Source organism: Diuraphis noxia, unplaced genomic scaffold, assembly GCF_037042655.1.
Source record: "Diuraphis noxia isolate RWA-SAM2 unplaced genomic scaffold, SU_Dnox_SAM2 contig0001, whole genome shotgun sequence".
Classification (NCBI taxonomy): Eukaryota; Metazoa; Arthropoda; class Insecta; order Hemiptera; family Aphididae; genus Diuraphis; species Diuraphis noxia.
In genome coordinates this window covers 26330697-26346921 of record NW_028301711.1, presented here as the reverse complement: position 1 = coordinate 26346921, position 16225 = coordinate 26330697, and the positions used below count along the sequence as shown (strand labels likewise).

The window sequence follows — 16225 nt, the reverse complement described above, 5'->3', positions numbered from 1 at the left end:
AAAATAATTGTTTTATGATCTCACCTGTAAGTTGATCAAATAAATTAAATCGAGAAATAAACAATAACAAAACAATAGTGCAATAATTATAGGTATGCTTTAGCTGTAATAATCGTATGTTATTAATAACAAGAATTTTTCCTTTAAAACTGTCAGATTTTTTTTTTCACCACAATGTAATAATATATGTACACGTTATACTATTTGCCATTTAGCTGTTATATTTTGTTTTAAAATTTACCTTAGAGACAACGGTTTTGGTCTGTGTATGGGTACCTACTAATTACTGTTCGGTAACGCGAACAAACGTTCGGACCAAATCAATAACCATACGGGCCAGGCGACACCTTTTTCCGCGGTACGCTTATATCGTTTGTTTAACACGCCGTACAGACAGACGACAGACGTCGCCACTAGAACAGGATTCCGTCCCCGTACACGGTGCTGGTGTTGTCGACGCGTCTGTTCCGATGGTTCGACGGCGGTAATCAACGTGACATTATGATCAATAATGTTATAATATTATATTGCAATGTCATTTAATTAATTCATGTGGTATAATAGAGTGATTGTTGTAATGTTGTGGTTGTCGTATCTATCGTTGTTTTATTCATATAGATACCGCTCGGTTCACGGCCCACGGGTGTACGGGACTGCTCGACCGCTCGACCATGATAGAACAGTGGCTCGACGGAACTTGTAGACGAAACGCGACGGTGACGTCATGTGGCGACAACGACAACAACTACTACTACTACTACTACTACTTCCAACTTCAACTACTACTACTATTTCTACTATTTACAACCGCTGCGGCAACGACGACTGCTACAAAAAATGTAAAATGTAAAATTTCAGATCCGAGCGAATTTGCTAATAATATTCTATCGCGTTCGACTCCGGTCGACGGGTTGTGCTTGTGTGTACTAAATGGGTGAGAACGGCGTCGTCGCGTCGAGTGTTTCCTGATACCACCAAATACCATAGTATTTGATACCACAGAGCCGAAAATTATAAAATCGTTACCTACTATTTCGACAAAAAATTATACCTATTTCTGTGTTTCATAGTTTCATTTATTATTTTTATATGTTTGTCATTAATATTCCGTGTTACATGAATGTGTTATATTATTAGTGAGCAGATCCTGCAGATCATTAGGTTTTTACATATTTTAAATAATTTTTATTGATTTTGTACAAATTTACGAGATTGAAAAAATATGTGGACGAATTATCCATCAGAGCTCTTAGCAAAACAATTATTATCCATATTATAGCAGATTTTGGACATTAGAGAATATTTAGCCTATTTTTCACATTTTAGAATCTATTACCTAAATAATTATTGTTCATAAAAAATCATGTATTCTGTTAATTTGCTGAGTTATGATTTTTTCTAGCAACAATTTTTCCTATACCATACAAATAATCTAAGAATGATAAAAATTAAAAATCATTCAATTATTTACATTTTTTATGTTTAAATAATTCACCTGTTACCAAACGGCAAAGGAATGGCGCATAACAGTTATTTATTGTTTTTAAAGAACCATTTTGGAGAAAAAATCATATCTACATATTTACAAGTTTAAGGAATATTTAGAGAATATTTTAAGGTTTATATTTTAGAACATTTTAGCATCATATTTTAAACATTTAAAAACCTAAAAATCCGTTCTTTAATTATTATGACCAGTCGCTCAAAAGTTGTAGGAGTTGCATATTATTCTGTATACCAGTGGTCTCAAACAAGCTCGGCCCACGAACCATTTTCACGTGGCCCACTGGCCCGCAATAGTCCAACAATTATTATTATTCAGCGATAATTTTTTTTTTCATTTGAAATATTAGTTTCTAGTCAGACAACGATAACATATAATTTGACATGATCCTAATGTTAAATTCTTATTACTTCCCTCATGACCCTCATATCGATAGGATAATTTTTATCGTTCGTAGTAGCTAATCGCTACGTGCAAAAAATGATAGCATTAGATCTTTGAAAATGTTTTTCTCGCGAAACTTTGATGTGTATTAGTGCATTTGTGTATAAATACCTAAATGGCCCGCTGATAATAATTTCAGTTTGAGATCACTACTTTATACTCTCGGTTTATAACATCATATGACCTTGTTAAACGATAATGTGAGTTTAAAAATCGAAAATTTAAAATGCATATCCAGTTTATTTCGTCAATTTTGCGGGAAAAGTGAATATTTCTTAATTTGTATAAGTACGTAAATTATCTATGATTATAGGCGAAACTACGAGTCAGGCCATGGCGTGACCTAATACTGACTAAACATTTTTATAGGTATATTATATTTTTATTAATTATTTAGACATTATAATTAATATATTTATACCATGTATATCTACATTGGTATGTTTTTTTTAAATTATTATTAAACAAACTATCCGCGGCATCTATGGCCATTGGACGTAACAATAGGTACAATTTAGCAATATTCAAAATTATTTACATGATATTAAATAGTGAGAAAAAGAAATAAAAGAAACATATAATAGTATTATTGGTAAAACAGGACGTATATTATATACAATTACAATTTGTTAATAAGTTGTGTTTCTATTAAAAATTGTATCGTTCTTAAGACCTTGGCTGGTTCGGGGTTGTGTGCTTCGGCGAGGTAGTCGGAGATTTGGAGTTGTCTTCTTTCCTTGTCGTAAGTTCTACATTCGGTTAAAATATGTTTAACCGAGACAGGAACCCCACAACAAGTACAGATAGGTGGACTTCTTTCTTCATTAAATAGGAGTGAGTGAGGCGATTAGTATATTTTATTTTTATGTAATACTATAATATAAGCAATATAGTATATAGGTAAAATTGGTACAAATGAGGATTATAGTAAAACATAATAAAGTGATTTTCTTAGAATGCCTAATAATATATTTATTTAAAACCGTTTAAATGTTACGTACCTAATACTGCACGATTATTATACCAGTCGTACCTATTATTATAATTTATAAGTATATGAATATGTGGACCTGATGTCTTGATATGATATATCTTAAATTAAATTGTACACACTACGCAATGAACATAATAATAAAATTTATTTATTAACATTGATTATGGAAATATGGAGTCATGTAGTATTATTCTATGTACTCAAATAATCGATTGTATCAGTTATTGTTTAATGTAGACATTTGATGGTTATTTTTATATAATAGCAAGTAATAGTTAATTTTACGTAATAAGTCGCCCATCGATAATGTTTGTTATACCCATAAACAATTTTATTGTCGATTCTGTGTAATATTATTTCTCGTTAAAATCGTCGAGAGCTAATTATTAATTAGAATATATTTTTTTTATACAGTGTGATCACGATAAGTGGAAACACTCAATAACTATGTGCAGGCATCATATATTTCAATTCTGCTTTTTCGGCTAACTAATAAACATTATTATACACATTTTCAAATAATTAGACTATTTTTTTGACACTTAACTTTGCGCATGCGCACAATAACTTTTTTTTTTTAAATGGCATGATCCATTTTTGACCACAAATTATTTTTTTTGGTATTTTTTTATGAATTTTAGTGGTTGAATTTCTTTTCTAAGTCAAAAAATGACCGAGTTACAGCAATATGAATTTACGTTATTACAATAGGTAAACAGGTATTTCATAAATTGGATTAGTTATTTTAATTTTTTTATTATTAACTAAGTATTTTATAATCTGTTATACCCGTGCAAATAACGTAAAATCAAATTGCTGTAACTCGGTCATTTTTTGACTTAGAAAAGAAATTCAACCACTAAAATTCATAAAAAAATACCAAAAAAAATAATTTGTGGTCAAAAATGGATCATGCCATTTAAAAAAAAAAAGTTATTGTGCGCATGCGCAAAGTTAAGTGTCAAAAAAATAGTCTAATTATTTGAAAATGTCAATAATAATGTTTATTAGTTAGCCGAAAAAGCAGAATTGAAATATATGAAGCCTGCACATAGTTATTGAGTGTTTCCACTTATCGTGATCACACTGTATATAAAGGACAAGTCAAATATTGTAATTGTTATTTAAAATGTAATACCATATCAATTATTATTATCATGCATATTAGTATAGGTACACTATACATCACTAAACCATTTATTGACCCCCGTTAGTCGCATCGCTGTCTAAAAGACCGGTCATTTATAATTTTTCAAATCATTCATTGTAAGTAATTTACATTATTTCATGTTCTTAGGTACCTTTAATGTCCAAGTCAAGTTATCATTTAATGCTATTCAAAACAATTATCTATTGTTTGTTGCATTTATAGGTATTTTTAGTCCTAAAAAGACCGTGCGTGACTAAACTAGGAATTAATTTTGTTCAATATTATTTTCGTCAGTGATTATTTTTTTAGATACAAAAAAATCCATCACCATTATCAGTCTTTGGCTAATAACGTTGATGTTGAGAATTCAATTGAAGAATTAAAAAAATATGTACCATTTAATCGTCTTCTATTATTATAAATGAATTAATTATTATATATATTTTTTTTATTATTAAATATTTAAATTGCAAAAAAATATCCTTTTATATATTATTAAGTATTTGTTTTATTTTTCATTTGACCTGACCTAATAAAAGTGTCTAGTTTCGCCTATGGCACCCATCACTATGATATGTTTGCTAATAAAAAATTGATCTTTTCTGTCTTTCACTGTGTACTACTGTACTTTAATAATAACATTGAATATAAAACAATCAATATTATTTATTGGAGATATTTATTATTATATCATTTATCATAACAGTCGACTATTTAATATGACGACAACAGTTCAATGTGCATATTTTAATCTCTATCGCGCTAATAGGTATTCTAAATTCTAATGTAATATCTTTTTGAATATATTTTTCAACTATTTTTCAAGTTCAATAAAATGTTAAAATCTGCAGTTTTCTACCATATTTGAAATAAATTATAAATTTATTTTTCCATATTTTACATTATTTTGTTTTGGTGCAACAACATAATTTTTTTTGGAATTTTGATTAAATTTATAAATTTTTTTAGCATATTTTACATGCATTCTCGTATTTTACAATTTTTTCGTGCATATTTTTCATTTTTTGGCTCCATGCAGTGTTATGCAAAAATATAGGTGCGTCAGTGGCGAAGCCAGAAATCTCCCAAGGCAAGGGCCACCAGGTATAACACCAAAAGCATACATTTTAGTATATTATATTTAATATTTTATTAAAAAATCACAATTTAAGTAGGTATATGAAAAAATGTACAATTTAAGTACTGTCCATTATTTTGACCAGTCTTGTCAGTCCGCAGTTATATTTTCTTCCTTATTTTATATTTATACGTTATTGACGAGCTACACGATTACACTAGGATCACACTACGTTTCATCGGCAATTAAACTGCAACTGAGAAACGTGTGTGGTATTGACGTATTTTCCGGACGCTTAAAGAGAAACGGCCTAGTCTAGAGACGATAATGCATTATCGATTTTATCTTTTGCTATTTATATTTTACTTGAAATCGCAAAACACTGTGTATTTTACGATTTACTATTTTTATTTTGGTTTTTTTTTCAAATCATTATTTAATTATTATATAGTATAATATTATATGTAACGTGGTCGGGGGAACGACCAGTTAAATATAAGATATCCAGTGAGAGTCGTAGGACTCTAGAGATATAATTACCGTAGCCAGGGGTAGATATATATATATAACAGGATCTTAAATATATTTAAATAACTAGGATTCCGTTTCAGTTAACATTAAGTTTTATTATAGATTAGGTAAACACAAATAATAATACTCACAAGCTATATAAATTATATTCTATCCAACTATTTGACTGTATCGTAGTTATACGGAGTTCGATAATTATTGAGTGTTGAGGTCTAAGGTACACAGTGAACCAACTTACTTCATACAAGTATAAAAGGTTATGTGAAAGAAATATATTTTTTTCAAATATTATTTATATAAAATATAATATTATTTTAAAAAAAAATACCTTTTTTGGACGCTTTTATTTAAGAAAAATGTCAGAAATTTTACCAATGATAATACCTATGATGTTTTGGCTAATTGATAATGAATAGACACACACCCACACAATTGCTCGTCTGCGGACTCTGCGTGTATAGATCAAAAGGGTTATGTAGTATACCTACTTGTGTAGTTGTGTCAGCACATTCCCGTTCTCGTTGGGCGATAAGTCGTGGAGCTATATCAAACGAAATTATAATAGAGACATAATGGAGAATGCTGAATAAACTAGTAAACTACATTGAATAGCAATAATATAGCATTACATAATTAGTAGGGGTTCCTAACAGCATTTTTACTGAGTATTTGGTGTGTTGCGTGTGTAGTAGGTACAAATGTTATTTTTTATTTTATTAGTAGATTATTATTCCATAGGAATTTTTTCGCAGAATTTTTAGGTAAAGTACCATTCAATTCAATAGCACTAACCATCTGAAGGTTTTATTTAATTTACTAAACTTTAAATTAATAATTGTAACATTGCGTGATTAATAGAAAACTAAACAGTGGGTACGTCCCTAAAAGCCAATAGGGTATATTGAAACTTGAATTTTTTTTTGTCTCCGCGGTAGTTTTCTCTAAACAGAAAAATAATTTACTAGCTTATATATGGTTGAGTTATTTTTAGTTTGGATCCTTGAAGAATTTTGACTGTAGTCTGTAAAATATGGTTTGCTTTAAGTGTATAAAAGTCAATTTGGTACTTATAAGTTATAGTCTTAAACTCTTAAATCTATTAATAATAAATTCTAAGCAGGTATGAATCTACTAAACCTGGATTAAACTTCTGATAAAGTCTATCTACTTTTTTTTACTACAAACTACGGCGAACTCCGGAAATAGGTACTTCTGATTAATGATTTATATTTTCAAATAAGTCTATGATATAATTTACCTATCTGTATAATGTGCATAGTACATATAAATATAAAATATGTGATAATAATGCACAAAACGCGCAGTTTTTGTCAATAAGATATACCAACGGAATGTAAGATAAATAAAAACTAAAATTGATAAATTAAAATTAAAAATTAAATATACTTCTTTCTGGACGATTGTAGACCATTTGGCATGTAAGTATATATTTTTAAATCATTAATACGTAATGTGTGATTGATGGGCTAACAAATATTTATTAATTATAATTACATTGTATTAGTAATTAGTTATTTAATTTATTTATACAAAAAAAAGTGTAGTTTATACATAGGTATATTTAATGAGAAATGTGTGCCTGATGGACATTACAAATATTTTTAATTCTTGAACGAATAGTTGACAGACTTATACCCATATTTCTTCCTCCACTGAATTTAGTTTTTCTCGTTTTTTATATTTTATATTCGTAAGTGCTGAAACCCCTTGTTCACAAAGATATGAGGTTGAGAACAGCAATAGAAGTCAGTGCTTTTGTAGTTATTATTATTGAAAGCATTTATTTTCTTATATCGCAATTCGGTACTCGGAAAAAAATCCACAGGAAAAAATACCCCCGGAAAAAAATCCCCAAAGCTTGCTTTGTCGAGTTTGGAAAGTTTACTTATATAATATAATTGTACATCCTATGTTACAGTTAGGTATAACTATTGAGGAATTTTTGACAGCTGTGAGTAATAACATACGCAAGAGAACTGATTAACTTTTTATTATATACGTATATAGATATTATTTTTATTTTATGCGCAAATGCGCAATGTATTTACTATTGTTCATTATTATCATAATTATTTTTAATTTTTGCGTAATCTAGCTGTGTGATCAAGATAATATTATAATAGTTATCATTCAAATTTTATATTTTTTTTAAAATTATTTTATATTATTATTAATTATTATTTTAGAACAGTTAGGTATATCTTTTGGGATTTATTTACCGGGGGTTTTTATTACGGGGATTTTTTTTCCTAGATTCCGCAATTCAATACAATCGATAATTTATGGAAAAACCACGCCACACTTAGTGGATACTTGCGGCACACATTCTGAAAACCACTGTATCAGGCTATCGATATTATATTGATAAATTTGAATAAATTAATAATATGCTCTGCCATTCCCTTTTCCCTAACTAACATAATGACTAATTAGTGTCCATTTTCAAAATTAAAATCAGTCAAATCCATGTCCCTCATTTTTTTTCCAGGTTTTTGGCATTTTTATCATTTGAGTAGCATAATGGCATGGCATATTTGATAAAACATTGACATGTGGCTGAGCGTACGGAAATTCAAATCTGAGCAGTAAGCCGTCGGTGCCCACTTGATAACAAATCTTATGAATTACACATACCAACATTCATTTACTTCTCACACAGAGACACAACTCAAATATATATGCTATAAGAAATGTCTAAATATTACTCATTAAAACATGCCAAGCTCAATCCCCCTTAAGTTGGCTAATGTCTAATGTTTAGTACCTTGGTTTATTTGACAAGGCTACAAACTGCGTATGAATATTGAATAATACGGTAAACAAAACTGTATAAATAAGTTAGTTATATAAATAAATATTTAGCAAATAATTTTTTATAGGAACCTACGATAAGATGGGTAAACATCATAATAGATATGGAAGAGGTTTTAAAAAATTATGTCATAATAAAATGTCAAGAGGCACTTAAAATGTTTTATCTTCAATTATGTAGAGGTATCTTTATAAACGTATACCTGCTAAATGGCTGTAGTAATTTTGTAATAGCGTAGTAGTTAAATATTTTAAGAGATAGGTATTAGTTACTTAAATCATTAGTTAAATAATATATAGCACGTTTTTAACAAAAATGTTGATCAACAACCTCTTTAAAAAAAGTAAGGAAATAATATATTTTCTATACCGTTTATAATTCATTAATCAAAATTAATTGTGTAACATTTATAGAAAGTGCATGGATTTACTGTTTGTTAAGTATACTGTGTGTGGTAGTAATATTTGCTATAGTAAAAGTAATTATTGTTGGCCCAAGTAATTTTATCGATGAATGTTTGGAACTTGTTGGTGGTCCCAAAAAACAAACCTGGGCGTTTCTGGTTGCTGGTTCAAAAGGCTGGGATAATTATAGACATCAGGTATAAAAATGTTGATTATAAAAAGCCAAAAGTGCACAAATATACATTTTTTATTATTTTAATAATATGAAAAATTATTAAACTAATTGTAGCACTAGTTTTTAGGCTGATGTTTCACATGCATACCAAACATTGTTGAATAATGGTATACCAGTTGACCGTATAATTGTAATGATGACAGATGATGTAGCCTTTGATCCTAAGTAAGAAGAATTATTAATGTAATTTCAAATCAATAACAATTTATAATTGCGGCCAAAGAATAATATTTATCTTAGCATGCATAAATAATGAATACTGTTAAAATTGTATTTACATTAATAATAATTAGAAACGTAAATTTTTTTTTTTGATATTAAAATTCAAATGTTAAATTGGAAAAAGTGGATTGATCGATCTCCAAAAGACATAAATATAAATAACAAATTCAAATTAATTTTCAAAAGTATTATTGCAGTACTAAGTAAATAAAATATTATATTTTGGCTAAAATGGCTGATCGTCACCAATCCCCTTAATGATAAAAAAAAAAAAAACGTATCTAAGTCTATTTAAGTCCTAAGTACTATTTAAATAATTACATTTTCTTTGTTCATAAATAAATAAATAAATATAATATATTAATTGAACATCAACAAATGATTTTTGATTAATATTGCTGATTTGTTATTAGTTTGTTAATTTATAAACAGGCAATAAGATAAATTTTCTTTGGTACAAAAAAAAAAAATCTATAATTTAGATAATATATTAACTTGGAACCTGGTAAAAATATTAACAAACTTATTACATTGGTAAAAATAAAAATGTTATGTATAATAATAATTAGGGCCCGGATTTCAATGCAAAGTGCATCTTTTTTTGTTTGGTCATAGATAATGCTTTCCAAGTAGGTATTAAACTCATTTTGTGTAACGAGTGTTTCAAAGCTAAACATTTTATTTTGCATTTTTAGCATTATTGGGTCATTTTTATGGTTTTTAATGCATATTTGTCCAATATACTATACAAATTTAGCGTATTTATTGATATAATATATTTTAGTTTCTATGTTTAGAATGAATAATATTGCCCCATAACATATGTGTATCAATATCATAGCAGAATTAAGTCAATTTTTCCAATTTTTTTGTTTTCAATAAAATAATAAACATATTTTAATAATAAATTCCAAATTTAGATAACAAATTGTAAAAAAAATAAATATAAATGGCATTTTTAAGGACATTCTTGGCTATTTTTTAAAGCATATTTATATGGTTTTAAGTGCATTTAAATACGGACCCTAATAATAATTAATAATGTTAGTAATTTTGTTTGCTAATAAGAGAATTCTGCGGAACTATAGTTATTTTAAAATTGAAAAAATGTGTTGATACTTAATTTTGAACAATAATTAGTTATATAATTATATCAAAACCATTCATTGAGTTTTGAAAGTAATTCAAGGGAATCTATTGCCTTTAAGGTTGTAATAAGTCGTATAACAACACAATAATCAGTACTTTCCTTAAAAATTCACTCCCAAGGCCCAATAGGAAAACTTATAATGTGTTTTAGTTAATCAGCATACTAAATTTTTGTAATAACAATTTATTTTAAAAATCAATCTGTACATTATCCATGTATGTTATATTTGTAATTTAATAATATATAATTTTGTTAATTTGGTAGCATAACTTGGTAACTATTGATTCAAATTCTAAGTGACATCTAAGTACCTAACAAATGACAAATATAAAATTTTTAGAACTGCTAGTATTACTATTAATAAACACTGACATTTTGAAAGATTTATAAATGAATACATTTGTATACAATGAAAAAGACATATTGTATTTAAGTAAAATCAAGTAAAGGTTTCTACCGCCGATTGCTGAGCACTGACTAGTTAAAAAGTTGGTTACTTTTGTTGTTAACTTAAAACTTAACTAGTCATTATGTTTAGTAACTAGTTTGAGTAATTTAACTAGTTATTTTTATTTAAAATGTAATTAATATCTCATGTAAGTTTATTTAATATCATAAAAATATATAATATTTTATCATTTAATCAGATTTATTGTAATTTAATACTGGATTCTATATACACAAATCATAATGGGTTTTTAGTAAGAATATATTGTTTTTCTATCTTTTTGGTAGGTATTTAGTATTTTTGACTAATAAATAAATACAACAGAAGAAATCAATATTTTAAGTATGAATCTTTGTTGATTATGACAAATGTAGAGGCCATGATAGATAGATAACTTTTTAATTACCTATTGTAAAACAAAAATATTTTGATTAATTAAAAAAAAAACATCAATATTATAGTTTGAATTAAAGTAACTAATACTATTATAATTTTTTATTTTTTTTATTGGTTTTGTCTAAAAATAAAATATTAATGTTTACTTAATCTATATAATACAGAAATCCATTTCGTGGTGAATTATTTAATCATCCTAATGGTTCAGATGTTTACCAAGGTGTACAAGTTGACTATAAAGGTGAGGTAAGTAAAGACAGTAAAACTATACAAAATTAAAAACCCTTGTACTTAGTTTCAAGACTAATTGTTTATAATATAAACATATATAAACTTTATATAGTAGTTTATGAAGAATAAAATAAACTTAATAATTATTTTTGGTTTATTTTCAAAGGAAGTAAATAGTGAACATTTCTTAAACATATTAAAAGGAAATAAGACAGCTATGATAAACATTGGCACAGGTCGTGTAATTGAAAAGTAAGACATTTTTAAGTGAGGTTTGATCAGAATTCAAGTTCTAATAAGCTATGCTTTTATATTATTTTATAGTAATCACAGAAATAATATTTTTGTGTATTTTGTTGGACACGGAACATCAGGCATATTAGCATTTCCAGGAAATTTTTTATATGCTGATGAACTAAACAATGCATTACAATTAATGTATAGTGATCGTAAATTTAATAGTGTAAGATCTTAAAGCTGTATCCATCTAGAAATATATGTGCATGTTTAAGTTTTAATTTTTATAATTTAAATTTTAGATGCTCTTATTCATAGAATCATGTAGAGCTGGTTCGTTATTTGATGGTATATTGAGTGACTCTAATAATAGTAAGCAAAAATTGCGGATCTAGCTAGTAGTTTTTACAATATAATTTTAGTGATCTTACATTATATTAGTATTTGCTGTAACTGCCTCTGGACCAAGGGAAAGTTCATGGTCAATATACTGCATTGATGAAGGTGAAATGGAAGATGTTTGCTTGGGCGATGAATTCAGCTGTACGTGGATTGAAGATCAAGCAAATGTAAATTTTATTTTATTACTTAACACAATCCAATAACATTATTATTTCATGAATTATTTTTATGAAGCTCGGTATATTGTATCCGTTACATGTGAAAGAAATTGTTGAAAAAAGAACTGTTCTCAATCATTTTGTTTACATCAGAACTAAAGTTAAACTAAGTAATGTAATGCCGTATGGAGACTTTAGTGTTGGTCAAGACAAATTGTCGGCATATATCGGAAAATCACCCGAAGTATTTTCCAAATATTCTTATCATAATAGTGGTATTTCAACATTTAATAAACACAATGTAAGTCTTTAATTTACATAAGCAATTGAAATACTATCTTTCTAAATGAATATATTATTCTTTACATTTTAACAGGGTACAAATATGTTTAGTTATCAATTTTCAAAAAATATGTTTAAACAGTATCAGACAAAGAAATTACATTATGGAAAAAATACTATGAAACAAAGCTATATTTACAATAATAGTGTATGTATATTTATAATTAATATTAAGGGAATAACCAAAAACAAACATTAGCTACTTAATTTTATGTAGATTAGAAAAATTATGGATAGAACATTAAATACAATCCTTCAAAGTGTTATAAAACAATTGCCAAGATTTATTGGACATATTGATGAGCTTAAAGAACTTCCAAGTAGTTTGCCATTAGATGTATTTCCGTGTTACAGACAAACTTTGGAGCACATCACTACAAACTGTTTTTCTTTGCCTAAGGTAAAATTATAAATAATGGATTATTTTAAATTCAATTGTCTAAGTCTAGCTATGAAGGTTTTTTTATTTTTATTTTTATTAGACATAAACAATTTGTACAATATTAGCACAATAAGATTATTTGATAAGACTATAAGAATATAGAAAAAAAAAAAAAAACAAAAAATAAATAGCATGAAAGGTGTAATTAAGAAGCCACCAATTAGTGACTCTTGGCCGAGCTATGAAGGTTTAAATAATTATATTTTTTAAGGAGTTGGTTGAAAAAATAATGTCATAATAATGGACATGTTTTGAATCAGTTATTTTATATTGTTTATTTATATTAATAATTGTTTTGCTTAGTAATATTTGTATTGTTTGAAATACATAGAATATATACTCACTCAATGAAATGCACCAATTTTTCAACCTATGCACAAGAATTAAAGACAGTGGATGGAAATCTGAAGAATTTTATAGCGTGTTTGAACAAGTTGTACACAATGTCTGTTCAAAAAATTCATCAACATTTTCAAATTTAAATAAAATTACTGATATTCATTGAAATATTTTTTTTGTAAGAACTTAATATTAATTAATTAATTAATCACAGTACATTAAGATTTAACATAGTATAATCAGTGGTGGACTTGGGAATAAAGTAGTTGTGGTACTTTAGCTACTTTAAAAAAAGTTGTGTCCCTAGAATTTTAATCAAACTCACATAACTATGAGAAGAGCAGGTCACCCCACACCACTCTTTAGGGACCCTTAAGAAGCATTTAAAAAATGAAGAAACACATATCAATGAATCATAACATATAAAATAATATTATAATTTATTATATATAACTTAAGGTCCTTTTTACTAAAAATATACAAAACAATGAAAAACTGTTTTATTTAGTATATAATATAATTATTATTATTATTTCTATAGAATTAAATGTTTTTATAAAAGATTTGGCAGTTCAGAATAATTATTATCACTGTTTTTTACTTGTATTTTTGGACAGCGTACCTCATTTGCGTCTCTTCTTTCATTGAGGATTCATGACTTTAATTTGCTGGATTAAAAGCTATTACTGGAGGACCAACTCATTGTATGAAAAGGAGTATCAATATGTGTTATATAGTTAATTAGCCATCCCATTCCATGTGTTCCCTATTAAAAAAAAAGTAGGGGTACACTTGAGTATCTTAAAAATTAATTGAGGTAGTCAGTCCCCCCTAAGGCATTTCCCTCTTAAGCTAACCACTGAGTATAATTAGAAGATTTTTTAATTTGAATTTTTACAGGTACAATTTGAATTGTGCATTACTTCTTAATGTGAATACTATGTTGTGTTTCATAAAAGCATTACAACTTTAACAATATTCAACTTAGATATTTTTATAGTTTTTGAGTCATATGTATTTTAGTACTAATTGAACTGATAAATAAGTAAAACACCAAGAACAATAAGCAATAACTTTATTTTTATTATTGTCTTGATTAAATTTAGTGGTAATTCAAACCAATTAAGCTAAGCTTGAATTGTTCAATAGTTTACTTTTTATTGATTCACAGAAGACTAACTGTGAATTTATTAATATTAAACAATATTGTAACTACATTTTATATCAATCTCTTAATAGTATATTCATTTATTTATAACTGTGTATTGTTGGTGATAATTTTATAGAGTTAATTTAAGTAAAATTTTTGTAACTCGTTAAGTTCTTGGAAAATCAATTAATTTTTTAATAAAAAGATTGAAAAGGTTTAGCATATACTGTCTCCAATTTATGTAAGTATTTTACTAATAATTATGATAATTTATAATAGATAAGTATGCCAAATAAAAAGATAATTTTAAAGATCAAAACAGAAATGTGGTGTAACTTTAGAATGGTTATCAAAATGAAAAGCAAATATTTTTTAGCTATTTATATATATATATATATATATATATATATATATATATTTTTTTTTTTTTTTGAGTCAATGATATTTGTATTTTACTAATTTTTTCGTGTCATAATCCTCGATTATTAGTAAGTTAAATGTTTAATCCCATTGAAGTCTATGCAACGAGCTGCATGCTAACACCTATCATGCAAACACCTATAAACCATAATTAGTATTCAGAACGTTGATTCATCTAATCATCAGTATGATAATTATGAATAATGTCATCAGGCATACATGGGTAAATAATAAAAGTCGATAAGAAAAGAAAATTTACAAATATAAAAATATAAAAATATAAAATTGTTGTCTCTTACTTAATTGTTAATTAATTAATAATAATCATGATAAATTATAGTTGAGGATGTTCACACTTATACTGTTGACTGTTGAGCATCGTCATTGTAACTTGTGAATTGTAATCACCAGATAGTAAATAAGTGCATTAGCCGTATACATGAACTAAGATATACTTTGTTTTATATACCTGTATAGGTATCTTATTTTATGCCTGTGACTAAGTATTCTGTATTAAGTACAAATCTAATTTATAACAAACATAGTATAATATACTTACACAGAACGACAGAACTTATATATACTCGATGGTATTACGGCAACAGTATACTCATCACCACAGACTTGTACACTAGGTTGCATATAAGATATTAATTATTCTTAGTATAAAGTCTATGTATACTCATACCTCTTCATTATAATATATATACAGTAGAGAAAATTAGAAAATACTACAATAGGGAATACAATACTGAATAGTGAATCAAAATTAGCACTTAGACTAGACACACGTTTTAATTGTTCAATATTCATCCGGCATTCATGGATGGCCCGGCCAGGCCAGACGGGCCTATCAATCATAGTATTCGAAATGAATAGGTATAGCTATACTGTTAACGACCGTACGTGTGGCTACACCGTAAAACGCTTATCATAGATAATTGGACATGATAATATTATGTAGGTATTTCATTTTATTTCGCTTACGTCAGTACGTCACACAAATCCATATTAGTATACTACAGTTATACACAATACACTAATACAACATACACATTACACACACACACAACAATGGTCCATTCATATCTCAATGAATTCGGAACCCCATGGCC

At 27.2% G+C, this 16225-nt stretch overlaps 2 protein-coding genes and 1 long non-coding RNA gene across 11 annotated transcripts in view; 1 reads left to right on the top strand and 2 right to left on the bottom strand.

The window, feature by feature from the left end:
* AMPdeam (AMP deaminase) overlaps positions 1–657 on the bottom strand; it is a 31002-nt gene extending 30345 nt beyond the window's left edge. For 3 of the 4 annotated variants that reach the window (XM_015508314.2, XM_015508313.2, XM_089218224.1), the window contains exon 1: positions 242–657. The gene's annotated coding sequence lies outside the window, so the exon portion shown is untranslated. The remainder of the gene's footprint in view (positions 1–241) is intronic. The other variant, XM_015508319.2, reaches the window with a different exon arrangement.
* A 1452-nt stretch (positions 658–2109) lies between these two features.
* On the top strand, positions 2110–13708 carry LOC107161803 (legumain-like). Of its 5 annotated transcripts, none has more exons than XM_089216657.1 (14): positions 2110–2317; positions 8211–8537; positions 8602–8716; positions 8948–9135; positions 9241–9338; positions 11554–11635; positions 11787–11872; positions 11945–12083; positions 12160–12229; positions 12299–12426; positions 12494–12718; positions 12794–12907; positions 12977–13159; positions 13533–13708. In XM_089216657.1, the coding sequence occupies exons 3-14, from the start codon at positions 8638–8640 to the stop codon at positions 13704–13706; spliced, it is 1566 nt and encodes a 521-aa protein (XP_089072783.1). In that variant the 5' UTR covers positions 2110–2317; positions 8211–8537; positions 8602–8637; the 3' UTR covers positions 13707–13708. The 5 variants fall into 5 exon arrangements, with proteins under 5 accessions (XP_089072783.1, XP_089072786.1, XP_089072785.1 ...); XM_089216660.1 differs by lacking the exon at positions 2110–2317 and adding an exon at positions 7039–7140 and having other exon boundaries at positions 13505–13708; XM_089216659.1 differs by lacking the exons at positions 2110–2317; positions 13533–13708 and adding exons at positions 7039–7140; positions 13242–13329.
* LOC107161805 (uncharacterized) lies at positions 9168–16047 on the bottom strand. 2 transcript variants are annotated; one of them, XR_016189571.1, is made up of 5 exons: positions 15670–15990; positions 15410–15609; positions 13546–14306; positions 12289–13154; positions 9168–9334 (listed from the first exon to the last, which is right to left on the bottom strand). It is a non-coding gene; the product is annotated as an uncharacterized LOC107161805 (long non-coding RNA). The 2 variants fall into 2 exon arrangements; XR_016189570.1 differs by having other exon boundaries at positions 12289–14306; positions 15670–16047.
* Positions 16048–16225: the final 178 nt, after the last annotated feature.

Excerpts from the sequence above, each read along its gene's own strand:
- LOC107161803 (XM_089216657.1), top strand. The coding sequence starts at position 8,638 with ATGGAAGAGGTTTTAAAAAATTATGTCATAATAAAATGTCAAGAGGCA. Across the intron at positions 8,717-8,947 it reads TTATCTTCAATTATGTAGAG|AAAGTGCATGGATTTACTGT; the intron begins GTATCTTTATAA and ends TAACATTTATAG. Across the intron at positions 12,719-12,793 it reads CAACATTTAATAAACACAAT|GGTACAAATATGTTTAGTTA; the intron begins GTAAGTCTTTAA and ends ACATTTTAACAG.